The sequence below is a fragment of the Dendronephthya gigantea genome, unplaced genomic scaffold (assembly GCF_004324835.1).
Source record: "Dendronephthya gigantea isolate DGI-Jeju-01 unplaced genomic scaffold, DenGig_1.0 000028F, whole genome shotgun sequence".
NCBI lineage: Eukaryota > Metazoa > Cnidaria > Anthozoa > Malacalcyonacea > Nephtheidae > Dendronephthya > Dendronephthya gigantea.
Window position 1 is genome coordinate 2,068,893 of NW_021163038.1, and position 27,633 is coordinate 2,096,525.

Here is a 27,633-nt window from a genome sequence, read left to right on the forward strand (position 1 = left end):
TTTCCACAGATAATGGTCATATCCCGCAGCGTTGTCAAATTCTTGCATAAATACGTATAAGTATACTTGATTTTGAACTAGTATAATTGTCATAGAAAAAATTGTCAAAGTTCCGCGTACGAACGAACAATTAAAAATTGTCGCATAAAAACTTGTCATAAAAAACTTGCTCGTCTGTAAGAGGCGTAATAAAAGTAAAGGTATTTATTGGTTTTTACAAGATTACTCGAATCCTACAGTCCTAAGCGAGGCTCTATAGCCAAGTGACGAGCTTTCCTAAAGGGTGTCCAAATTGTCTATTGAGCAAAATATCATTCATAGCGGCGTGCTTTTAAGGAGACTTGGCTCTAGTGCGCTGTGAAAAATTTTTTGTCACTCGGCTACGATGGCTAACTAGTGATGCTCCAGACAGTTTTGCGTGGGTCACTGATTTCACACGTTGTAAGAAAGAGTGCAAATTTTTACGGATAATTTTACCTCTGCTTGTTCTCAACTGTTTTCGATGCTTATTTCCTTTTTTACTTATACTATTACCTATTTCAACTATATTTTACATCCATGATTAATTGATTAAGTATAACCACACAGTGTACGCTACGTGCAATTTCCGTCCAAAAATTCTTAAGACGAAACAACCAGTATCACCGTGAAGATCTATCAAATAAATATTGTGGCATGCAATGTTTCAGTATACGTGTAGCTCTAAATACTTCATGTTCACTACGTTCATCAACAAATTCTCTACTTTCCGATACATATCTGCATTCTTCAGCGTGTAAGAGCTATGCTACAATGAATACGCATTCTAGTTAGTGCTTCTTTTGACAATAATAAAGTTTGTAATAAATTTTAAGCTATTCAGTCTTCAGAGAACCAACTCTAAATCGGATGAATCGAACGAGGTTTAGCTTAAAAGTTTGCTGACTCTTTTTTCCACTAATTCCTGAAATATCTCGTAGCATTCTTTAGCAGAATACCTTTCCTTTATCTCAGTCTTCCAGCACTTCTTCATGACATCATGTATTGCTGGGATGTTGATCGTTGTGTGATCGACCTTTGGACGATAATTACCAGCTATTTTTTCTTTGAACGTCACCTTGTCGATGGGCATAAGTTCTTTGAACGCCTGGGTGCCATACCACATCTCCCACAACATGATACCATAGCTGTAGATATCTGCTTGTTTTGTGCGATTCGTGAGGTCTTCCAGTACCTCAGGTGCAAGATAAGGCATGCTTACCTCAGTTTCCGAAAGCTGGCCCAAAATCCCAATATCGGATATCTTTGCTGTACCCTGTTCATCCACCTTTGGGACAGAATAAAAGGTTTGATATTAGAAGGTATTCTTTTCTTGGTGCCAAGTCATTTTGTGTATTAGATATGGGAAGCATTCATGATAATAGTACATATATGTACGTTGGAAAATTTTGTCGAATGCTCCAACATTGTGTCTTCTATTGAGTACGTTTTAGAATTACCTTATGGTATGAGAAGATGGATTTGGTGAAAGAATAGTTAACGGACTTCCATACTAGACGAACTTTTGATTTAGGCGGCAAAAAGGGAGTTTTCGAAAAGGACATACAAAGCATTGTAAAAGGTGTGCAAAGGTATACAAAAATTGCGTACTTCGCATAGCGAAACTACTCGACATTTGCAGCCAAACTTGGCAATTACACCAATTTCAGTATACCGGCTCTTTTTAGCTGTGGTGATTTATTTCCTTATATTAAGTTGGTCTACTACACTTGGTCCATTGGAGTGAAGGTCTTTAGAGACTTCTTGAGATAGGATGTATAATACGGGAAATAATAATCTTAATCATGCGACACTCGTGATCACTGTAGCTACTCAACCGATGGCAAGTGAAGCATACTTACCAAAATATTTTCCAGCTTTAAGTGTCTATGAACGAGGCCTATCTCATGGATGTAGTTTAACCCTCTTGCAATCTCTTTCGCCCATTTTAAAAACGTCTGAATTGCTTGGTTGATTGTCGAAGATTCTGCTGGCGTTTTTCTCTCGTCTTTTTGAATGAAACTTCTGAGGTTCTCCTTGCATAATTCCATCACGAATATAAACGTGTAATCATTAACATAGTGCGAAATATTCACCTGCGCTGTTCCAAAAACGTTGACCACATTTTCGTGCTTTAAATACCTGCAGCAAATGTGTAAAGCTCAAACATATTGGATATGTTTAAGACTGTTGAACATGCTAATTTAACAGAAAATGTTTACCTCTCTATGTCAATACTTCAATGCTTTACTTATAGTATTGAGGGGTAAAAACGCTCTTACATATAAAAGGTTGAGAGTAAGAAAGGCGCTGGGTTGTCACCATGATTTTTGTTTTAGTATCATCGTTTTGGCCCGATTTCACTTCAATTTCATTGGAATAGATATTAGGAGTCCCCTTCTATCATAATAGAAGTCTCATAAAACCTACCTAATCGTCACTTCTTCATACAAGTAAAATCTTGAATTTAGATTATCAAATGGCTTTTTGAATACTTTCACCGCAACTTCCAAATCATTATTCGGATCTCGTTCTCTATCTATTCCGCCATTTCTGAGCTTACCACTGTACACCGTGGAAAACTTTCCTTCTCCAAGACACGAGTCCTCGTCCTTTTTCCATTCCAGGTGACATTCATCGACTGTTGCTGGGTAAAGTTCAATTCCCAGGGCTGGTATGATATATTCTCTCAATTCCATGCTTCTCTGAATGATCGGAGTATACTGTTCGGTTAGTTTTTCCTTGCTTCGTCTTTCACTCAACAATTTGGAAACCATTTTTCGATCGGCTTCAAGGAGCTTCGGAATTGCACTTGTATATTTTCTCATTAAGGTTGCCGTGTTCGCCATCTGCTCTTCGGCGTATTTAAGCACCCCATCTTCTTTTACGGATTTCAGGAACTTGTTGGATCTTCTCTCCAGATAAGCACGCGGGTTTTCTATATATTCGCCGAGTTTAAGTTTTTGAGAGACTTTGTATTGAATTGCGAACGCTCCAAAGACAGGAATACCGATGATGAAACCTGCTACGCCGACAGGAACCCAAAGAGGAGATATTGCTCCGACAAAAAGCCTGGCTGGTGTGAATAATTTACTTTTATTATTCTCATCATGAAGTTTTGTTTCATACAAATCCTTTTCAGCACACTCAAGCTCCTCTTTGATCACATTCAACCTACATTAAGAACAAATTCAAATATGATGATGTGCAACCAGAGAAAAATTACAGCAGGTGGTACAATGTTTTACATCGTCTAGTACATACAGGGTGTATAAAGTTATTGAGCATGACATATTGCGTTTAACAAGAATATTTCATACACATGCTGCAAGAGCATTAACTGTTTAGCTTTCTAAGGATGCCTGTCGTATGTTAAGACAACGAAAAAATCTGATATTCGGTTGCGTTTCCAGGTTTTCCGCGTACTGCATGTGTCGAGACTACCCAGTGAGCTCCACATATATCTGGAGTAAGAACTTTGGGTGCAAAAAGTGAAGCCAAAGATAGCGGAAATTGAAGCGCTATAGTACGTCAGTTTCAGTCCCCTAACTCGCGCGGCCAAATATTTCTCATTGTTTTTGACCGGGAGTGACGTTCCCGAAACCCTCAGATTTTCGTGTTTTTCATCATTTTGAGAGCACAAGAATGGAAAAAATTGATTCATTTTACCGAGAATCTATTTCTCTGCATCTACCCGATGTGGGTGCCCCATTTTCCGACTGTACGAGTGAGTAAATATACCTTTTTCGCCGTAAATTCAACTACGCATTTCAGATTTGTTTAATTTTGAGTTATTTTCATAAATTTCCACCTTATGTTTTGAGTTTCTTGTTTCGTTTTTTGTTTCGAAACGCTTCAACACTACTATCCTCTCCGCCATCTTTGGCTTCACTTTTTGGCCTCACGGAAGTCTTAAGTTCTTACTGCAGATATATGTGGAGCTCACTGGGACTACCACGCAGTACGCAGAAAACCTAGGAACGAGGATGCTGGAAAGCCAAATAATAATTGCTCTTTCCCGCTGGGTAAAGATCAAATCGCTGAAGCAATATATTATACAAGACAGTGTTCATGCTTAAGTTGGTGTACCTCTTTTTGTATACGAAAATTAACCAACCTTGCAAGAAATTCATCCACAATTTCTCGATGAATATCTGAGTAGACTTGGTTTTTTCGCTCCCATTCAAGCATCAATTCTTCAAATCTGTATTGGACAGCTTTTACAATATTACTTTTTGTCTTGGCCCATGAATTTTCAATATGGGGATATGAACATTTAGACCAGTCGCAGAAGGTTTGCTGGAACTCTGGCGAATAGATATATTCTTCCAGTTTGTAATCAAGATATTTGGTTTTTTGGGCGATACGCGCTTTTATATCTTCTTGTAAAGATTGCTCGTGACCTGCGATTTTTTTCATACGCCTTTCGATCGAGTCCATTCGTTGACGATTTGTTTGGCTAGTGAAGATTATCTTTTGGTTGAAAGTGCTGGCAACTCTGTTGATGTACCGAAGTGCCAAATCCAACCACCTGGTAAATGGAATAAGAATTATGAGAAGATATTCCAAGAATAGATAATTCTAAGAATTCTAAGAATAGGAAACACATTTTTTAAACATAAAAATCAAACTATAACATCTCTTACTTCCAGTGGTTGTACAGTCTGGTATTTATTGTCCTTAAGATCATCCTCTCAATGCTTTCAAGTAAGTGATTGAATTCTGTTGTGACTCCGCCATATTGTTGCACTTTGATGGCTTGGGTTGTGGAAATGCATACAATTTGATGATACAAATTTTCATTTTGCCAGAAGTCGCTCAGCTTGTCGGAAACGTATTTCTTCACTTCCGCTTTTTGAGTTTCCTGAACTTGGTCCCATTTATTGCAGACAAAAAGTGAACATTCAGCTAAGCGGTTGAACGTCTCATTGTGGCCTTCAAATTTACGTAATCTTTCTAAGATTTCCATTAGCTAGATAGTGGAGAAAACTCACGTGAATTCGGCAATATTCTTATAGGGTACGGGAAGTCCATCTTGTATGAGGACGAGGATCTTGTATAAGAACTTTAAAGCATCACATTTTTCATGTGTTGAATTGTCTTTGTAAGATGGAGACTTGTAGCTTTAACACAAATTTTCACCAACAATTGAACTAATTTAGACACCGATCACTTTCAGTTTTGTAACGGTATCTCTGTCCCCAGAACTTTTATGTTTGGGAGACCATGTGTACTTTTGGGGTCAAAACTCGCTTTAACATGTCTAATTTTGATGCCGTGACCATGCGAATCCGGTATTTTTATAAGTATTATGTTATTAAGACAACATGTTTCTGTGCATTACCTTTCCTTTTATATCTCTTTGTACTCCGCCAGCGTGAGACACATCGATGACGTAAATAAATGCGAAAGCGTTTGGAAGATAATTCATCAACACGTTATCCATCACGTCGGATTCACCCAGGCCTGGAGTATCGATGATTACAATACCTTCCTAAAATAAACAGTTCATTGCAGTTTTTACTCGTCAATGGACTTTGATATAACATTAACGTCAATCGTTTGCGCAGCGTATTTGAAAAATGAAAAGTGGATAGAATTTTACGAAAGAAAGAGCACATAACATTCTGAAGGGTTCGTCTCTTTTGTTTCTGTGTATTAGGCCTTAACTATTTTGATTCTAGTGGTTATCTAATGGAAAAACAAAGTTCACCTCAAGTAATTCATGCGGCCAGAAGATTTCGACTTTTTCACAGCTAGATCCTTTTTCACGCTCAGTTTGCTCCAAGTACACAAATGGAGCGATTTGCTCTTGGTAACTTTCCCCACATTCTTCCTTGGTTTTCAAATACAAAGTTCTAGGTGGAGGCCTCTGTTGCCAGTTATCGTCGTATTTATAGTGAGTGACCAGTTTTCTTTCTTTTCCAAATTTCAGTTCGCATATTGCTGAAGTGGTGCACAAAACATGGTGGGGAAGAAGCTCTTCTCCGAGGATAAGATTCAGCAAACTGCTTTTCCCAGCACTACTTTCACCTGCAATATAATGCAAACGGTCTAATTCAATACGGACTTTCGAGACTAAATAGATATTCTCAGTGAAGCCGTACGATTGTTTAGTGAGCAGTCGTTTTAAGAATTTTTTTACAGGAATTGGGTGAAATTGGACGTAGCGTACACTCAAATGGATAGTCATAGATTTCATTGTCATTAATATAGTTATATCAGGAAAAGCCTGTCAACATTGAATGTTTGCATTGCAATTGCACTGCCATAAAAAGATAAACATGCAGTTTAACTTTGATGGGGTGCAGTGCACTCATAAAATGACAAACATTAGCTATAAATCTGTAATACATCCAGTGTTTACACGTGGTCACCTGCAATAAGAAGATTATAATCTCGTTTTCCTAAACGACCTATCTGTTCGCTTAAGGAAGCAAAAACACCTCCTCCAGAATAGTAGGAATTCATTATGACGAGCGCATCTTCATCCAAGTCTTGTAAACAAGTTGCAACATCGAAATACATTTGTTTCAATTTTTTTCTTTTCAAATTATCGTCCTCTTTAGCATTCGCTATTACACCGAATCCCTTGAAAAAGAAAATAAAGTTCATTAGTAGCAAATTTTCTATCTAAAACTCACTTAATCAAGTTCTCAGAATGTAAACTATATATAATATAACAAATTCATGTAAATCACCGTTGTGCCCTTTAAATATTTCCCACTACCAGAACTTTGTTCTTCTAACACTTCCTTTGCTTGTTTCTTCATTTTTTCAAGATTCAATTTTCTTCGGTCGTAGTCAATTTTTAGGAGTTTGAATATCTCTGCCATTTCCATTACATCGTCTACATCATCGATGCTCTTCTCTGGCATCTTGCTTTTTATTTTTGCTCGGATACGCTGTATGCTGTCTCTTTTCGTTTTCATTTCTATGTTCTATGTGTTTCAAAACATAATTATTTTACATTGGCCATGCACGCTTTGTTTTTAATGCTTTCGGCGCATGAGCAGTTGTGCATCGTTTGACGGAAGCCAGGTATGCTTAAGTAGCGTGAGTACTTCAACTGCACACATCCTAAATATCACAAAAATATTACCTTTCCAGGAAAAGGTTTAACATTTGAATCAATTTCTTTCAACACTTGCTTTGAGTTCTTCCTGTGATGTTTAAACAAATATATGACCTCGTTATTTACATCAACATATTTTGTTTTTCTTGCCTTCAATAGTTCACATGCCCGCGCTTAACACACAACAACTTTTTCTTGCATCAACAACATGCATTTGACATGCATTGGAATTATAAATGCAAATGCTGTGTACCTTTGTACTTCAAGTGTGACACTTCCAGATAGATTATCAAGGAGGTGGTTCACTGAATGGATATCTGAGTTTTTGACATATTGATCATTGACCTGGTAACGAAACCGACGTCTCATCAAAAATCAATGAAACCACAGACTGAGAAATACAGTAATAACATAGCATGTACCTTTATTAACTGATCCTGTGGCCTTATATTATACCATAAAGCTGGCTTTTCGGATCAATATTTCGGAAGAGTAAACCTGGAGTCTATGAAGAGGTAAAAACATAATGTGAGTATATTCCTTTATCAACTGATCCTGTGGCATTATTATACCATAAAGCTGGCTAAACCTGGAGTCTATGAAGAGGTAAAATATAATGTGGGTATATTCCAGGTCGTCACATAATAGAGTTGTTAACGAATTCAATAAAGTCACTTATATTTTTTTTTATTTTTTTTCTTAAAAGCTTACATTACAAGTTTTTCTTCCAGAATATAACATAAAATCTTTGGTTCTGCATTTGTTTTCTCAAATGTTGCGCATATAACTTTATCCTTTAACAAAAAAATTTGAAATTAATATAGCGGTAATGATACTGGGTTTACCAGGTCTGCAGGGTGGTGACGATGTCAAGTTTTCTATTTCCACTAGTAGCACCAGTATTTTTTTCCTTTTCCACTTTTTTCTTCACGTCTTATCAGACTTATCTTACCTGGTCATCCACCTGTTTCATTTCCAATGATGTACATCTGGAATCTGTTTTTGGCAATTGTTCTTCGTCCCCATTTGTTCTGACTTCGGTCGAGCTGACTTCGGCCAAACTGTTTTCGGTATCAGTCGACGCCACATCTGGTATTTTGCAGAGGTTTTATCACTTTCGTCGGTATTTTCATCTTGTTGCTCTGTGGTCTACATATTGTAGGAAAACAATCATTATTTGTCAATAAAGTGAACAGAACATTCAAACATAAAATTTTACGTTGGAAAATTTGATTTTCGATTGAGAAAAACTTTAGGGCAATACGTGGCTTCCTCCCTGTGCACATTTGTGGAAGTCATTTGTCACTTCTAAAACTAAAGCTTGTTTTAGTTTGATTTTTCATGTTCCATACCTAATGTTAATAAGCTAAGGTTTTTGTTTAAGCTAATTTGCATCCACGAAATTTGGCATATAGAAAGTTTGACGTCTGAGACAAACCTTATAAGTTCTCGAGTATTTTAGTAGAACCTAACATTGGGCTGTTTCATATTATCTATTCAATAATTTTGATTTGAATAAGTATAAAGATATTTTCCTCTCATTTTTGTGAAGACATCTACCCCAAAAATCTCGAGTTGGACTGTTTCATATTTTCTAGTCAATAATTGTGTTCTGATAAGTATAAAGAATTTTAATTTTCTAAGTTTTCTTTTGTAAAGATATCTACCTGAAGAATCGATTCACCATTTTCTGTTCTTCCTTCATGCGCTACATCGTTCGGTGAACAAAGTATAGTGATTATTTCTTTATCCTTTATTCCAGTTGAATCCTGATTTATGATAGTAGCCGGTTCACAATTCCCCTCGTTTTCTGGCGAAGACATACTGTCGATATTTCGTACTGAATAAAACAGCTATAAAGAATTTACTTTAGTTAGCAGTCGAATATACGGTTTTGCGCGTTGTTCTGAAATTATAGTCTATGCTATAAGTTATAAATTTTAACGGAAGTCTAACTCTTAGACGTGTCGTGATCGATTTTGCGTGTTCAAACAGAAAACAAAGAAGCAGAGGTTATAAAAAATATGTGGTATTCGGTCCCCTGCTGTTAAGTTCCCTTTACAATTGTTTATGCTGCTCTTCCGCTAAACCTTCGCGAATGTTTCGAAATGACTTTGTATGAATCGTTTAATTGTTGTTTACACAGGAATTTAATATTATTTTCTGAGACGTATAAGGTTAGCAGTGAAAGGTGTGCCTGATGGACACCAAGATCGAATTAATAGATAATCCGTTTTCGCTTAAAAGAATAATGCGCGATTAAATTTAATACGATAAATATAATAACAAACAAATATAAATGTAGAAGTAAATTATAACCCAAATAAATATCTCTTAGTCATATATATAGACAGACTTTTATATGCGTGCATAACTCACTACACCAAAGCTCTATATTTTCTTATGAACAAAGCTGCTTAAATATAATTTATACTGCTGCATGTTGTATGTACCATTAATCATAATATAGGCAATATAGCTAATATTAATAGCTATATTAACTATGAAGATTTCTATAGTCTAATTCTAAGACACGGCAGTCATGAAGTTCAAATATTCATGCTGACGAAATTAAAAGCGAGCCACTGCGAATTATTCGTTCACGAGTTATGACTTTCATCGCAAAAGAAGTCATAAATTGTTATGTATATTTCACGCTTTGAATGTTTCATTCATTCCTAGAGTAGCTATAGTACTTACCTTCTCGTGTTGTAGAACGTACCTGACTCGCAATTTCCACTAGACAATTTCGCCCGAGACGTACAGTACTGTCCGTACAAAACTCTAATCACATATACTATAATATATAGATGGACATAGCCTATATATTTATAACCATCAATACTTAGAATTGCAGTCTAATATCTCGACACTTGAAACAACAACAATTAAAGACAATAGTGTTTAAGTTTGTCATGTTGTTTTGAAAATTCTTGCATATTTTACTGATGTAAAAAAACACAGCTCTCAAACAGTATGCCGATTCAGTCTTAATTCCTGTACCTATGCATGCGGTCCCAACAGCCACACAACGTATTGTATACTTGCAGTCGATAAACTTTATCAGCGGACAGAGAATTTAATGTGAGATCCCATAAATATAAATTTTAATGTGAGATCCCATAAATATCAATACAACTGTCAACTGATATTCTGATAGCTTGACTTATTTTATAATTACTGCATAAATTGATTGTTACGGATTGTGCTGAGTTTGAAATTTGTATACATTCGGAGCTATTGGCTGAGTACTCAACCTGTCTTTGAACTGTATACAAACAAAAATATATGTTTTATTACTATACATGACACCTTGACTATAACTTTCTCATACTCGCTTCCGTAGTGAAAATAACGAACCGAGTCACTACGGCATGAAAGGCGGATAACTTAACAGCAGGGAAGGAATACCACATATGCCGTTTATAATATGTTTGCTCTGAATGCCTTATTTTAAAGAATGCAGGTAAAATTTTTAACGAGACATCAAAGACTACAATATAATTTACAAGATTTGAAGTGAAGCATTATATTTCAAACAGACAATTTAGCTTCAAAAAGGTTCGAGTGTTATAATAAGCCTAATTATAATCGTGGGAACACATTGAAAGTTTTAAAAGAATTGATTGTGCAGTGACAAACACTCACTATGGAGACCAAAGCACATTATAGTAAATAATTCAGAGGCTCGGGTCCAGGGGTTATTCTAAGCTGGAATTGCTAACTTGCTAAAAATGTAGATTTCAAATGCATGTACTGTGAATGAGTTTCCAAATTATGTAACAGTTATTTGTATGAATTTGCCTAAATGCGTGTAAATGCGTGGAAAGTCGAATTACAGATAATGTTATGTACAATTTAGGAATCTCGAAAAGGTGAAGCTACTATGCGAAATATTTTTTCCACAAATATGTGTTTTCAGTAATGTTCTGAGTGTGCTAGCTGCAATACTTTAAGGGTAAATTTAAGGAAAATCCTGTTATAAACGTTAGAATGTTGTGTCATCGGTTTCACTTGGCTCGTTTTGTAATTCTCGAAACTTTCCAGAACATTTTTTGGCGGAATATCTTTTTTCAGCTTCTGTGGCCCAGCAGTTCTTCATGACATCATGTATTGCTGGAATGCTGATCTTCTTGTTATCTGCCTTTGGACGTATGTCATTGGCTATCATTTTCTGGAATTGGGCTTTTTTGATTGGCATGTGTTCCGTGAACGCCGGCATACCATACCACATCTCCCACAACACAATACCATAACTATAAATATCTGACTCTTTTGTACGATTCGTGAGGACTTTTAGCACTTCAGGTGCAAGGTAAATTATGCTTTTATCTGTTTCCAGAAATCGTCCCACGATTCCAATATCGGATATCATCGCTGTTCCATCCTCATTTTCCTGTTTAAAACAAAGATCGTATATTGTTTATTGAATATGTGAATCACGATGCAGTATTTTGCCAAATAGCTTAGCTGAGCCCGAAGGTCTTTTGGAAGCATATTGCTAGCGTTTCGCGGTTAGCTCTTTATAAAATTCAAGGGCAATATGCACGTATTTCCTGAAGAACAAGTATTGTCTCTTCAGCAAATTTTCATGGAGATTGCTAATCATTTTCAAGGGGACATTTTTAGGATTTACGAACTTAAGTTGATTACTTAGTTAGAAATTAAAAGTTTAAACTCTTCCAACACCTCATTAATACCATATAAATGTACATTATTATCTTAAAAGTTACAACAAGGGAGTACCAACCAAAATATTTTCCAGCTTGAGATGCCTGTGGATAAGTCCTCTCTCGTGAATGTAGTTGAGACCATCCGCTATGTCCATCGCCCAATTAAAGAATTTACCAATTGCCAGTTTGGTGTTTTCGGATTTCGCTGGTGTCAGATTTCGGTTTCTGAAAATTACACTTCTGAGGTTTTCTCGGCAGGCTTTCGTCACGAATATAAACTGATACATGTTAGATGAGAGAGATGTGATTCTGGCTGCCCCAAAGTACTTGAGAACATTTTTATGTTCCAAATCCCTAGAGTAAAAGTATAACAATTTGATTAGTTTTACGTTTTGTCTTTGTTGAAATGTTTGGGTAAGAACACGCACGTATGAAGATATCCCATTCCAAGCTGTCGTGGACAGTCGACCATACGTCGTCGGTATTGAATAGGCGAGAGGATTCCGCATAAAAATTTACAATGTTCAATTTATAGAGATTATTATGCATACATGCACATACCTAATTTGCACTTCTTCGTACAGAAAGAATCTAGTATTTGGTGCATCAAATGGATGCGTGAATAATTTCACTGCCACATCCATTTTAGAAATATCTGATTCTGTTCCACCAGCATCGTTTAGCTTCCCTTTGTACACAGTGGAAAACTCTCCCTCTCCGAGGCATGTAACGCTGTCTTCTTTCCAGTCAAGATCGTTCGCATTCACAGTCGCTGGACAAAGTTCAACTCCCAAGGGTATAATAGAATCTATTATCCTTGCACTTTGCTTCTGAATTGGATCATAGAGTTTAAATACATCGTCATCGCTTCGGGTTTCATTGGTCAATTGCTTCACCAGTTTCCGATCAGCCTCATCAGAATGGGGAGTTGATCTGCATATTTTGATAGCACCGTTCTGGTGTGCTCCATCTGTCGTTGGGCATATTGTAACACGTGTAGCTTTGGGAGTCGCTCGAGGTATTTTCGTGATCTTTTTTGCAGGTAGTCACAAGGATTTGTTCTGTAATCATCCAGCTTCCTTCTTTCATCAACTTTCTGTCTTACCGCCAATGCTCCCAAAACAGGTATACCAAATACCAAGCCCGCCACACCGAATGGAATCCAAAGGGGGCTCGCTCCGAAGAGGACTTTGGCTGCGGTTGGAATTTTACTTTTATTCTTCGTACAATCGGTTTGTCTTTCTACACTATGCATCGCCTTGTCAACACCTTGAAGTTCCTCCTCCAAAATTCAACCTTTTTCAAAAGATAATTATACAATAGTCAAAGAAGGTTCTAAAAGATCCACTTATACTTGCTATATTTTAAATAAGAATAATTTAAACCAATCATATTGGACAGTTTTTGAAGTTAGATTTAATTTGACGGCTAAATTAGGAAAAGAAACATTTTGTTAGCCACTTTTCTTAAAGGGAAAACTTAAACGATACATGCATGAACCTTCGGAATATAAATCTACGCAATGGGTCAAACCTTGTAAGAAATTCGTCCAGTAGCTTCCTGTGAATTTCATCGTACACATGACTGTTTTTCTCCCACTGAATAAGCAATTCTTTAAATTTGTAATCAATTGCTTTCTTCACGTTGCTTTTTGTTGTTTCCCAGTCGACTCCAGGCGGTGGAGATGAAGAGCGGTCCCAAGTGCAAAGCTTCTCTTCGAATTCGGTTGAATCGACATATCCAACCAGTTTGCCGTTGAGAACTTTGGTCTGGTATTGCACTCTTGTTTCCATGCTCTTTCTCACCTCTTGTCCTTGCTTTTCAATTCTCTCAATGCGTTCCTCGATCGAAGCCATCCGTTCACAAGTTTCTTGATGGGTTGATTGTATCTCTTGGTTAAAGAAGTAGGTTACTCTATGAATGTGGTGCAGCACTGCATACAACCACCTGGGAAAAAATATTTTAGAAAAAATATTTTAAAAACATGTCGCGTACAGTCAAGGCTTTTTCAAGTTCTACGATGGAAGAAGAAAACATTGGCAGAGGTATGTTTTTATTTCAAATTGTCAAAGTTCAAATTCTTCTTACGCGCATACTAATTGTGTTGCTTAGCAACAAAAATCTTGATTAAAAACCAACATGTAACAGTGAAAAAGAGCATTCAAATATCATATTTTGCAGATTTTTGGTGAACGTTTTTGTCGAAACAGTATGATGATACTTACTGCCAATGACTGTACAGTCTTATATTTATTGTCTTTAATACCATCGACTTTATTTGATGAAGTAAATGATTAAATTCCTCTGTGACTCCGCCATATTCCTGTGCTTTGATGGCGTCTGTTATTGACATGTACACCATTTGATGATTCAAGTTTGTATCTTCCCAACATTCGCTGAGCTTTGCAGTGACATGTTTCTTCACTGCTGGCCTTTCATCCTCTTTTACCAAATCCCATTTATTGCAGACAAAAAGCGAACATTCCGCTAAATTTTGAAGGGTTTCAACGGCTTTATTAGAAGACTGTACCACTTTTAAGATGTCCATCAACTACAATATTCAATAACGAAAGTATACTTCAACTGGTAGCCACCTGTTAGCACATCTTGCAGGGTAGCCAAATTTGATTTGCAGACTTTAATTTTTTATAGTGAAGTTTAGTATTAATTTTATATATGTATTGCAATTTTCTATTTACCTTTTCTTTCATGTCTTTTTGAATTCCTCCTGCACGGGAAGTGTCAAGAACGTAAATAAAAGCGAAAGCATTTGGAAGGTATTTCATCAAAACCTTGTCCATTTCATCAGATTCACCGAGACCTGGACTATCAATTATAACAACTCCTTCCTGAAAATATTGGAAAATGAATACAACATTTTATAGTACGATGGCAAAAAAAATTTAATTGACTGCATGGGTTAAGCTTTCAATATAGCCGCCGAAAAAATTTTAATATCGGTTGAAGTTCTAGCTTCGAGAAACCTTTATATACAAGATCACCTCAAGCAATTCATGCGGCCAAAATAATTCTACTCTTCCATATTCTGATCCTTTTTCTCGCTCCTTTGACAACATCTGCACAAAAGGGGCGATTTGATTATAATAATCTTCATTTTTGTCTAATTCGTATATTGCAGGCAAGCGACGCGTCGTTTCTTTATCACTTTTATAGTGAACGATCAGTTTTGGTTCTCCAAACTTCAGCTCGCATATGGTCGAGGTGGAACTCAGAACATGGTGTGCAAGAAGCTCTTCACCAAGAATAAGATTCAATAAACTACTTTTCCCAGCACTACTTTCACCTAAAAATTGTAGATTTATTAAATCATTTGAGTACAAACTATATTTATTGCAGGACCTTATGTTGTTGTTAGCACACAATGTATGACGTTCACTACCTGCAATCAGCACTTTATATTCAGTCTTCGTTAGGCTCTTTTTTTGTTCCTCCAAAGCTTTCAAAAAACCTTGGTCGCCATAATAGACGTCTAGAACCTCAAATGCGTAATCATCCAATTTTTTCACACAATCTTGAACTTCAAAATATAATTTCTCCAGTTTTTCTCGTTTCAACATATCTTCAGCTTTAGCTTTTGCAATCACCCTATATCCCTTTGAACATGAAATGCAGTGAAAAGATGTTGAGGGAACGAAAATTTCGAGGGATGTATTCATATTTACTGCGTGTATAATAACAATTCATTTTAGGGGTAGTAATGTACAATTAACTAATTACCACCCGTTTTTTTTCATAAAACTAAAATTAGTTAATATCCGTGTAGTATAGACATGATATTGGCCTTCAAGATGCGACATATATAAAATATAAACACAGCCGGGTGTATATAAAAAGCAAAAGATCATAGCCCCCTTCGGATAATAACTATACAGAAATTTGGAAAAATAGTCACCGTAGTCCCATTTGAATATTTTCCGCTGCAGGAACTTTGTTCTTTTAATTCTTTTTTCACTGTCTTAAGCATTTCTTCAAGATCCAATTTTTTACGGTCGTGTTTGATATGAAGCAGTTTAAATAATTCAACCATTTCGAAAACGTCTTCTATATCCCCGACGTTCTTTTTGGGCTTCTTCTCTGACGTTATTTTCTGGCCGTAAAACGCCTTTTTCACTTGGGAACTTGGCTGTTCATATTTCTAAAAAAAAAGAAATTCACTTCGTATTATGCCATCTTGTGGAATCATTTTTATCTATTTGATATGACGTGCAATACTGGTTTCGTAACGTTTTCATTTCATAACCCAGGAATACCATTTGCCTTTCTTCATGCCTGGTATATATTTTGCCATAAGTATAGTAAAGAAAATGTCGTTACATCACCTGTGATGCACTGTGATAACCTGCCTGGGTGGCCTGCAATGTTTCATACACGTTGGTTGAGGGTCGTTGATCTTTTGGGATGACCTGTAAAGTTGATCTGATTTAAATAAGAACAAGCACTTTGACGATTCAATTTGACGTTATATAATTTATTAGATCTAACTAATGCTCAATGCCGTTTTTCTTTAAGTCAAATTACGTACCTCATAAGTGGAGTCTGTTGACAGTTCTTTTGTTTCAGCATTCGGGATTTCTCCTTTCGCTTCAATTTCTTTTGCCGTTTGGTATGAAGAACTATCAGGGTCTACGTTCTCCCATGATTCCTCCCTTTCTGGCGAGGACATACTGTCAATTTTACGGTTTGTTGAAATATAACCTTTCTACGGACTTTGCGGATTTGAAGAGATCGCCAACTTTATGCACTTACTCTCTTTAGCGCTCTTTCCTCACTAAAAGTTAGACAAGCAAAGTTATTTTCAACACACAAGGATATTGATCTCTCGTTATTAGGATGTTCGATGTTAATAGTCTTATTATTATCACCCGAAGTGATGTTATTCTTTTACTGAGGAAAATATCATCACTTCGAAAAGAAACGAGAAAGAAATATTATCACTGCAGAGAGAAATATTATCATTGCATGAAGAAATATTATCACTGCAGAAAGAAATATTATCACTGCAGAAAGAAATATTATCACTCCAGAAAGAAATATTATCATTGCAGAAAGAAATATTATCATTGCATGAAGAAATATTATCACTGCAGAAAGAAATATTATCACTGCAGAAAGAAATATTATCATTGCAGAAAGAAATATTATCACTGCAGAAAGAAATATTATCACTGCATAAAGAAATATTATCACTGCAGAAAAAAAAGTATTATCACTGCAGAAAGAAATATTATCACTGCAGAAAGAAATATTATCACTCTGCCGAATACCTCGAGTGGGGGGTCGTTGAGTCGCAACACATATAGTACACATATAGTATACAAACCTAGCTTACAGTGTTAAATGTATTTATAAATCTGTAAAGATGCTGAAACAAAGCGTAAAAAAATACTACTGTCAGAGTTATGTTTTAACATTACTTCAACATTATATTTCATTATTTTTTATTAGCTTGTCAGAATCGGTATTTTCTTGTTTTCAAGCAAACAACATTGTTCCCGGCTTGCGTGTGGTCTCGCGTGATGTTCGCGATTTGTAATCACAAGTGAATACTGATATTCCCAGAGGTAGTTCTAAAATTAGCTTGGTTGGATAGCACTCATAGGCATAACAATGTAAAATATCGACGCTGGAATTTTATGCATGCATGTTAATTAATTGAAGCGATTACTGTCTTATTAAACGCTAATTTTATGAATTCCCTTATAATGCAGTCTTAGTTTATCGTGTATCAACCTTAGACAAAGCCTGATTCTGTGAAAGATAACCAAGATTCAATATGAAAACAAGGCAGCGCACATATCCGCTGTAGTCTCCCGTCTCAACAGTGATATCGGTGTCTTTTAAAATTACAGTCTACAGAACTCATATAGATGTTATATTGCCGCATAGGGCCGGTTGTATCAAGCCCGTTTAGCTTAAACGGTGGATAAGTCAAAACTGAATAACACTCTTACATCTCTCTTGAATGAGTCAACTTGAATATTATGCACTGAATATGCAGTATGTAAACAGTATCTTTGTATTAAGTTTGTATAAAAAACATTTAGTTTGCTTCTAGAATAAAACGATAGATTTGCTTTCTATATTTTGAATTTAACCACTGTTTAAGCTAAACGGGCTTGATACAACCGGCCCCTGCTCTATAAATGAACTTCAATCATGACCGAAATGTTGTAGATTGTTGCAATGGGAAGCGAATGTTTAGTACTATATCAACACCAAATCGCCAATTCTGTATGTATATCAGTCGTACCTCTCCTTACACATAAAATGTAAAAAAAATATAGCCAGGGCATTACCTATAGGCTATATATAATATACATATATTTATATAGATGTTGTCGAACATACCTGACTGTAAGTTCTTTGGAACCTGAGACTGTCGAAGCTCATCGATTCACCTACGATATACCACGCATCAACATAATCTAATTATGTAATACTTGGAAGACAGTGGGAATTTGTCTCCCGCATTATTTAAACTTCCTGCATAGTTGAGATATATAGTTCTTTTTAGTTTATGTTACTTAATGTAACATGTTATTCAAAGTTCTCTGATAAAGGCCCAGGATCAACGACTTAGAATAACAATTTAGCTGGTAAAGATCACAATTTTTTGTCTACATTTGAAATATGTTGTTTTATACGATCACATGCCGGTGCATTGTTAGGAGATTTGTTTTATATCGGTTGGTATTAATTGTGTCTTATGCACCCATTGTTATTGCTTAATTGTCATGAAACAAAATTTGAATTTCTACAGTAGCAACTAGTATCATTTCACTATGACGGATATTGAGTCATGTTAATTTGGAAATCTGAAACATAACTCTGACATCGGGGTTTGCGGCCATCGAACAAATACGCTTGGCGAATCAAAACAATATTAGCAAGGCTTATAACAATAAATTTTATTAGATTCAACAAACGAATTCATTGACAAAACGTAAGTTTTTCAGAACGAAGCGATGATGCTGAATTCATGCGTACTCCAAATGGAATGAAATATACATCTTTTACCAGTCTAGAAATTTTTTGAAATTCGGCGAAACAAAATGCTGACTCTCATCGTTTTCGCGTAACTCGTATTTTTATTTCTTCTACAAAATATTTTTACATATTTTTATTAAAGTTGGAGAAGACTTAATAAGCCTTGTTTTAGCGGTTCAGACTTGAAGCTAATAGGTTTCCCTGTGCGAATCGTAGTTAGATAATAATTATGTGCAATATTTAACAGTTATTCTGCGAACTCGATCGTATATGAGCTGATTGTGAGCAGAATAACTGTTTATTATACACAACTTGTCGCCCTGTCGGTGTTTTTGGTGCGCTATTATCAACTAAATCTTGGATTTCTGTTTCACTCAACCCAATCTTTCAGCCAATTTGTTTACTTTCACTACCAGACAGATTGAGCTAATATCTGTCTAGTAGCCAACAAATGAATTGCAGCATACCTCATATCTGGCGCTTGTGTGTATAATAAAGTTATTATAGGTACTAGTTCCTAATTCTTACTTTTTGCATGCATCCGTTGATTTTGTAATTACGTCGTCAGTTTCAATACTAGGGATTTATTAAATGTTTAGTGTCGGTCGCATTTGTTTCGTCATTTAATCCCTGTACTTTTCGTAGCATTCTTTGGAGGAATGCCTTTCTTTTACCTCAGTGTCCCAGCACTTCATTAAAGCATGTATTAGTGGAATGTTGATCGTTGTGTGGTCCCGCTTTGGACGATGCCCACCAGCAATTTGTACTTGAAACGGTCTCTTTTGACAGGCATAAGTTCTGTGAACGCCTGGGCGCCATACCACATCTCCCACAACACAATACCATAACTGTACATATCTGCTTCCTTGGTACGATTCGTGAGGTCTTCGAGTACCTCAGGTGCAAGATAAGTTATGCTTTTCTCAGTTTCCAGAAATTGACCGACAATCCCAACATCTGATATCAACACCGTCCCATCCTCGCCTTCCTGTAAGAAAAAGGTTGATGCTTAAATATTTCTTCAGCTGCGCTTGTGATCCCTCTTACAGCGAATAACGGTTGCGCCAATATCAGGTGTTTAGTAAGTATAGAGTTCGTCATTCGGAGTAGTGCTATTTAGTTTTTAAACCCAAGTCACATATAGGTTAAAACGGGGGTAATTAAAGCGCGCTTCAAAGCTTTTATATTTCTTCGCTGCATGCATATCTATGGTCTCAGTCATATCACATCAATTATACAACAGTCAACAACAATCTAAAATAAACTACAAGGTACCAACCAAAATATTTTCCAGCTTGAGATGTCTGTGGATAAGTCCTCTCTCGTGAATGTAGTTTAGACCAGCTGCTATGTCCATCGCCCTCTTAATGAACTTGTCAATTGCTTGTTTGCAGTTTTCAGATTCTGCAGGTGTCTCATTTCTGTCTTTTAAAACGACATTTCGTAGATTGTTTGTGGCTGCTTCCATCACGAATATAAAGTTGTACTTGTTGGATGAACGAGAATCGCTTATTCTGGCTACTCCATAGTACTTGAGAACATTTTTATGTTGTAAGTCCCTAAAGCAAAAGGTAATATGTGAAAATTTAATTAGCTATCAAGTTTTGTTAGTAGGCCTTTTGAAACTAGGCCACTCTTCGCTATTGTTCTAATTTAAATGATGAATACTCTTGTGCGCAATTATATCACATGCACTCTCTATATTTAAACGTTTTCTTTCCAAAGTCGCTAAAAATATACTTGCCTAATTTGGACTTCTTCGTACAGAAAGAATCTTTTATTTGGATCATCAAATAAATCCTTGAATACTTTCACCGCCACGTTTATTTCAGAGCATTTTAGAGCATTGTTTAGCTTCCCACGGTACACTGTGGAGAACTCTCCCTCGCCGAGACATTCTTTCCATTCAAGATCACTCGCGTTTACTGTTGCCGGACAAAGCTCAATTCCCAAGGGTATTATATTGTCTATCACTTCGACACTTTTTTTCTGAATCGGACCATACACTTTTAATACTTCATCCTGGCTTCGTTCATCATTTCTTAATTGCGTAATCAGTTTTCGATCGGCCTCAATCAGGATAGGAATTTGATCTCCATATTTTGACAACACCTTTTTGGTGTTCTCCATCTGGCGTTGAGTATAATCTAACACAAAATCTTCGGGGAGTCGCTTGAGATATTTTTCTGATCGTTTTTTTAAGGTAGTCACGAGGATTTTCCTTGTAATTATCCAACCTGTTGTTATGATCAACTTTCTGTTTCACTGCCATTGCTCCCAAAACGGGCATACCAATCAACAAACCGACCACACCAAACGGAATCCAAAGAGGGCTCGTTGCTCCGAAGAGAACTTTGGCTTTTGTCGAAAATCTACTTCTATTCTTTGCATAATCAGCTTTTCTTTCCACATCATGCATCGCTTTGTCGATGCCTTGAAGCTCCTCTTCCAAAAGACTTAACCTTTTAAAAGAACAGGTTGTTAACTTCTCTACCTATACTGAGCTGTATACTTGGTGTGAAAATACTTAACCAAAGATCAATGGTTACATTAAAGTTCATACAACCGCCCATTTGTATATTCCCTGTTTTCAGTGTTCAGTTTTCCACTGGACGGGATGTTTCGATCAACGAAATTTTTCTTTTTACTTGTGATTTGGTCCACTTCGGTCGACTTCCCATGTGACATTTCATACGAAAAATTCATGAATCTCATGTGAAAAATTTCGTTCAGTCAAAAATTCCGCCTGTTGGAAATTCGCCTAACGTTTTGTTGTCCTAATGGTATAGGAACAGCTTTGTTGTTCTTCATGAAACGTAATTTTTTTGGCAATCGGGACGGTATAATAATATAAGGCCTCTACTATTTTTGAGGAAAATATTTTCACGAATGACTACTCTACATGCACCTACACGCAATATATAATGCCAAACCTTGTACGAAATTCGTGCAGAAGCTGTCAAAAAATTCCGCCTGTTGGAAATTCGCCTAACGTTTTGTTGTCCTAATGGTATAGGAGCAGCGTTGTTGTTCTTCATGAAACGTAATTTTTTTGGCAATGGGAAAGGTATCTCCTGATATTAAGCATATAGCAGAGGCAACAACGTCCTCGAGCCAACAAGTCGTTGACGTAATATAAGGCCTCTACTATTTTTGAGGAAAATATTTTCACGAATGACCACTGTACATGCACCTACACACAATATAATGCCAAACCTTGTACGAAATTCGTGCAAAAGCACACTTGATTGTCATTCTCCCACTGGATGAGTAATTCTTTAAATCGGTAATCAATTGCCTTGTCCACGTTGCTTTTTGTTGTTTCCCAATTTATTTCGTACGGTGGAAGTACGCAATCGTTCCACCTGCAGAGCTTTGCTTTGAATTCTGTCGAACAAATGTATTTCCTCAGTGTATCTTGGAGAACTGTGGTCTGGTATTTCAGTCTTTCTTCCATGTTCTTCTTTACATCTTGCTCTTGTTTTTCAATCGTTTCCATCCGTTTTTCGATTGATTCCATCCGTTCACGAGTTTGCTTGTGAAATGATTGAACCTCTTGATTGAAGAAATATGTTACTCTATAAATATGGTGCAGCAATGTATACAACCACCTGCAAGAAAATGAATCTCTTCAAAGGAATTGCCTAGATTCAAATTTATTATAAATTTCGAGGTGATTATTAATTTTCCTGCTTTTCCTGATTTTCCTTTAAGTTCATTTAGGTATCGAGAAAATGTCAATTGAGTTTATTCGGACCATTATAATAAATGAGGATAGAAATTTGGTGATGTACTTACAGCCAGTGGTTGTATAGTCTGACATTTATTGCCTTCAATATCATCGTCTTAATTTTTTGAAGTAAATCGTTGAACTCCTGTGTGACTCCACCATATCCCTGTACTTTGATGGCGTCTTTTATTGACATATACACAATTTGATGACTCAAATTTGAACACTCCCAACACTCGCACAGCTTTGTGACGATATGTTTCTTCACCGTTGATCTCTGATCTTCTTCTACTTGATCCCATTTTTTGCCGATGAAAAGCGAGCATTCGGCTAAATGTTGAAGGGTCGTCGTTTCAACACTGCATTCAGTCTGAGACTTCTGCACCTTTTGTATGATGCTCATCAGCTACAATAACAAATGAATGTATGGATCATCTACAAACTATGCATGCACGCCATCTTCTACGCCCCCTCAATTTAACAAATACATGGCTTTTATACATAGGCGTTGTGGCCTATAGGAACCTATCCAAATGCTTATTCTTAGCACAAGATTTGGAAAATCCTTTTACCTTTTCTTTCAAGTCTTTTTGTATTCCCCCAGCGTGGGAAGTGTCAAGAACATAGATAAATGCAAAAGCATTCGGAAGATAATTCATCAGAACTTCATCCATTTCATCAGATTCACCCAGGCCTGGACTATCAATGATAACAATTCCTTTCTAAAATATAGAAAGTAAAAATAGTAACTTAAAAAATTTCACCTGTTTGCTGACGCGAACAGACTAAATTTACGTTTTGGTGATGCCCTAAAGTAGCTACATTTCCAAAAATGTATATTTCGTCTGCTCGCGTCTAGAATTTTTATGTTTCTATATCATCCAATTATCAATTTTACGAACTAACCACCATAACCATTTACCTTAAGTAATTCATGCGGCCAAAAGATTTCTACTCTAGAATATTTGGAGCCTTTTTCTCGCTGATTTGACTCCATTTGCACGAAGGGAGCGATTTGATCATAAAAAATTTTACCGCATTCTTCCTGGGATTTCAAGGGAAATATTACAGGCAAAGGACGTGTCTTCGTTTCTTCGTTATACTTATAATGAACGACCAGTTTTCGTTCCTCCCCAAACCTCAGTTCGCATATTGTCGAGGTTGTACTCAAGACATGGTGTGCAAGAAGCTCTTCGCCAAGAATAAGATTCAATAAACTACTTTTCCCGGCACTACTTTCACCTAAAGAATGCAAGTAGAATTTATTGCATAGTTTCAATGTAAACTGTATAGTAGATTGACTTTACGCTTATACACACAACGCATAACGCTCGGTACCTGCAATAAGAACGTTGTACTCTGTGTTCGTTAAGCTTTTTTTCTGTTCTGCCAAAGCATTCAAAATCCCACGATCGCCATAGAAGACGTCCAGAATCTCAATCGCATACTGATCCAATTGTTTGACACACTCATCAACCTCCAAATACGATTCCCTCAGCTTTTCCCTTTTCAACGTATCTTCGGCTTTAGCCTTTGCAATGACCTCAAATCCCTTTAAAACGCAGTGAAAAAGTTTAGAATGATAGTAGAAATGATATAATCCCAAACAAGATTCATGCGATATAATTTATATATTGTGGACTGTTGCGTTCATATGCTAATTCGTGTAAACTCACCGTTATCCCATTTGAATATTTTCCGCTGCCGGAACTTTGTTCTTCTATCTCCTTTTTTGCCGTCTCTTTCATCTCTGAGAGGACCAATTTTTGAGGATCATATTCAATATGAAGCAGTTTAAATAACTCCATCATTTCGTAAATATCGTTTACATCGTCTACGTTTTTTTTCGGGCTGATACACCGAGCCTTTCTATGTTGGAAAGTACCAAGCTCTTCATATACCTAAATAAGGAAAATTCACCTCAGTACTTTTGCTTAGCCTTGTCCACTCATGCTTTTTATCCAATATAAGGTCTTCGTGTATAAAACGTTTGTGGTATAAGTGTTAGAAAATTGATTTATTTGGTACGTTTATAGCCACATGTCTGTCGCATCACCTTTGGTTCATGACTTGTATCTTTCTCCGGTATCACCACTTTGGTATAGAGATCGCTTGAGGTTTGTGGATTCTCAGGAATACCCTAAGCCAGTGAAATTATTAAAGAAGCACAAATAATTTTTTCACCAAACAAACAAACCTAAAGAATGCAATTAACACCCACGGCTTTACCTTATTTAATTTTCAATGGTATGACTATACCTATACGCCAATGATTAATTGGATCTAAGATAACGGCTAGAGGATTACTTCGTAAATATTTTATATATTTTTTTTCTTTTGCTATAAATCGGAAATGGCAAATGGGAAGTTGTTATAGCATTTTCTCTTAATCTACCTCGTAAACAGGAACAGTATTTGGTTTTTGAGTTGCTGAACAATCTGATTTTGTGCGGCGCACTCTCTCTAATACTGGTGATGATTTGGCGAAGTAACTTGAAGAGCTTAAGAACCTTTCACGCCAAGTTGTATCCTCCTTCTTTTCTGGCGAAGACATACGGTCAATTTTGCGCTTTGCAAAGATATTTAAGCTTCGTCAAACCTGTGATATGAAGAGATATTCAAATCCATGCACTTCCGATTATACGATTCCTTACAATAACGTACTATGATTATAGACAGTGAAAGTGTATACCAACTAATAGTTATGGCTATAGATGAAATTTGTACTTCTCAAGAGTCGATTGAAACAATAGATAAACTGAAATGTGTTCATTTTCCGTGCTAGGCAGATGTAAACAACGATATATACATACTTAAATGCAGAGTTTTTAAAGCATTCTAAAATACCAGTAAACTGCATGTTTGCATTGAAATTCAACAGGACCAGTTTGGCCGTTTTTACCATGGAAAGTGCCCTTATTATTATTTAAGGATCTTATTTCGAGTGGAAAACAGTTACTTCTGTAGCTCAGGGGCAAGAGCATTGCCCCAAGTTTGATCCGGAGGACCGATAGTTGACACATTTTTCTCATCTGTTCCTGGCTTGATAAATACTTCCCGAATTTGCTTGAGTGCCCTCAAAACAATAGCTTTAAAACGAGGCGGGTAATGTAAGCTATTGTTAGTGGGATGGTTTTCATTCCTGATAACAAATTCACGAAGTGTCTATAAAATTTGAGTTGTGTATGCTATACCCACTCGAGATTAAGACCCTTACACCCTTATTCTTCTTCATCGCGTAATAAAGTTTCACAAAATGCGGGGAGTTTTTCCACAAAAACTCAAGTTTCTTTATTTTGTTCAAGTCTACCATGCTTGTCGACATTACTATCGGTCATCATCTACAGACAGCCTTAATAAAGAACCCCCTGACCGCCAAACCAGGGTTTCAGTTTTATATAAAAGACAATTTTTGTGTTTGTTTTTAACAATACTTGAAAATTGAATCAAATTATGATCGCGTGATATGCAAGTAATTATACAATTGTTGTGGTTCATGTCTCTTGCTGTGAACGTCTGTGTATTCTGAGCGATAGCATTAAATTTTTAGTATCCGTTTGTATTCTAATAATAATCACCTTTATTTTCCTGTGAAAACTCTAGCTGTGTTTTACGGATTGTTTTGGTCCTTTAAATATTATCTTCCTCGTTCTCTTCACGATTAAATTCAAATGCAAAACGACGAACAATTAATGAGATACTTATCGCCTTACTTCCAAAGTCACTAATTTGCAAAGGTATTTGCACGTTCACATATATATGTATATATATATATAGCTAATAATATGGGATATTGAAACGTTGAATAACGTCGAAATTTCATACATGTCGATTACTACAAGAAAAGAAGCGATTTAGAATCGATATTACAAATCTCTCCGGATTGGTAAATCAAACCCTACCGGATAAACAAGTGTAGTGACATGTTTGACGGAAATAAAAGCACCCTTTCATCTTTTGTCACAAACTGATGTATATATTATGATATTTATTACTATATATTCATGTTCGCGAACTGTTATCAGTTTTAGTACGTAGAGTATGACTAAAAATGTATCTAGTTTCAAATCTGACCCTGTAGCAGTCGTATGCAGAGAACTATAAACGCAATATTTATAGAAAAGACCCGATTTTATGTCATCATTTCCTGTCTTATAGCATGTAGTATTTGTGCTTTTCATTACAAAACGCATACCACTTTGTTGCTCTATAAATTAAATCATATCGATTCTGGAACTCTGATCTACATGTGAGTTGTTGCATGTATAGTCGTCTTTCGAGTTGACTAAAATGTTTAATACAAAATCTAAATCTCTGACTAGCAGAACCACAACACGCTATATAATTATAGATTAATATTACAGCCAGCTTGAATATCCTACCCTTTCTTACATATACTGGATTTGGAACAAGGATACATAACTTTTGAGGTTGATGTTGACGAACATACCTGACCACAAGGCTCAATCAAAAATATACGGGAACTGTCGATGTTAGCTGTTCGAGTTCCTTCACATATTGACAATGTTTATACTATGAATAGCTATTAGGTCATGCAATACTTGGAAACAAGTGTAATTTCTAAGGATTTTATATATGCCACAATTTAAAGAGTGGTGATAATTTTGCCCCCCATTGTGCAGTTTCAAAACCTCAAATATTTGAAGTATGACGTTTGACACAGTGGCGATTTAAACACCGTGCAGGCGGAAGCGTAATTTAAAAATTAATTTCAAACAAGACATGACAAATTATATATAAAATTTATTGGCCACCGTTTAGTTGTATTGTTTCGTTTGCTAGGCTTTAATTTTCATTTTTGATGATGCCGCTTGATAAAGATCACGAGCGGGGTATATAATGACAATCGAGCGGCCGCAGTTTTTTTGGGCAAAATTGGATATTAATTGTTTATATTAATTCGAAATACGCTGTTTTATACGATCTCATGCAAGTGATCGGTCGTTTTTTGTTTTCATGATATTTGATATTATTTACGTATGTCCTACTGTAATTACTTGAAAATAACTATTGAATTTTATACAAGATCAACTACATTATCATCTCAGTAATCCAATATGGTGGATGTTTAGTAATCAAAGAAAAATTTAAAATCTTTAAAAAAGTTA

General features: G+C 36.2%; 3 protein-coding genes and 1 pseudogene across 4 annotated transcripts; all 4 read right to left on the minus strand.

Annotated features, from left to right (window-relative positions):
* Nucleotides 1–163: 163 nt before the first annotated feature.
* LOC114523792 (dual serine/threonine and tyrosine protein kinase-like) lies at nucleotides 164–7,531 on the minus strand. Its single transcript, XM_028544825.1, has 12 exons — nucleotides 7,516–7,531; nucleotides 7,347–7,438; nucleotides 7,121–7,181; nucleotides 6,720–6,959; nucleotides 6,396–6,609; nucleotides 5,732–6,051; nucleotides 5,363–5,512; nucleotides 4,665–4,990; nucleotides 4,136–4,549; nucleotides 2,449–3,192; nucleotides 1,881–2,160; nucleotides 164–1,306 (listed from the first exon to the last, which is right to left on the minus strand). The coding sequence occupies exons 4-12, from the start codon at nucleotides 6,948–6,950 to the stop codon at nucleotides 905–907; spliced, it is 3,081 nt and encodes a 1,026-aa protein (XP_028400626.1). The 5' UTR covers nucleotides 6,951–6,959; nucleotides 7,121–7,181; nucleotides 7,347–7,438; nucleotides 7,516–7,531; the 3' UTR covers nucleotides 164–904.
* A 3,118-nt stretch (nucleotides 7,532–10,649) lies between these two features.
* LOC114523820 lies at nucleotides 10,650–18,197 on the minus strand (annotated as a pseudogene).
* A 1,283-nt stretch (nucleotides 18,198–19,480) lies between these two features.
* LOC114523821 (serine/threonine-protein kinase STY8-like) lies at nucleotides 19,481–20,915 on the minus strand. Its single transcript, XM_028544854.1, has 3 exons — nucleotides 20,519–20,915; nucleotides 20,054–20,333; nucleotides 19,481–19,762 (listed from the first exon to the last, which is right to left on the minus strand). The coding sequence occupies exons 1-3, from the start codon at nucleotides 20,902–20,904 to the stop codon at nucleotides 19,481–19,483; spliced, it is 948 nt and encodes a 315-aa protein (XP_028400655.1). The 5' UTR covers nucleotides 20,905–20,915.
* Nucleotides 20,916–21,153: 238 nt separating this feature from the next.
* On the minus strand, nucleotides 21,154–27,017 carry LOC114523797. Of its 2 annotated transcripts, none has more exons than XM_028544829.1 (10): nucleotides 26,955–27,017; nucleotides 24,900–25,103; nucleotides 24,561–24,644; nucleotides 24,181–24,405; nucleotides 23,843–24,056; nucleotides 23,427–23,746; nucleotides 23,077–23,226; nucleotides 22,573–22,910; nucleotides 21,991–22,385; nucleotides 21,154–21,236 (listed from the first exon to the last, which is right to left on the minus strand). In XM_028544829.1, exons 2-10 carry the CDS (start codon nucleotides 25,056–25,058, stop codon nucleotides 21,232–21,234), a joined length of 1,890 nt encoding a protein of 629 aa, XP_028400630.1. In that variant the 5' UTR covers nucleotides 25,059–25,103; nucleotides 26,955–27,017; the 3' UTR covers nucleotides 21,154–21,231. The 2 variants fall into 2 exon arrangements, with proteins under 2 accessions (XP_028400630.1, XP_028400632.1); XM_028544831.1 differs by lacking the exon at nucleotides 26,955–27,017 and adding an exon at nucleotides 26,083–26,164.
* Between the last annotated feature and the right edge of the window lie 616 nt (nucleotides 27,018–27,633).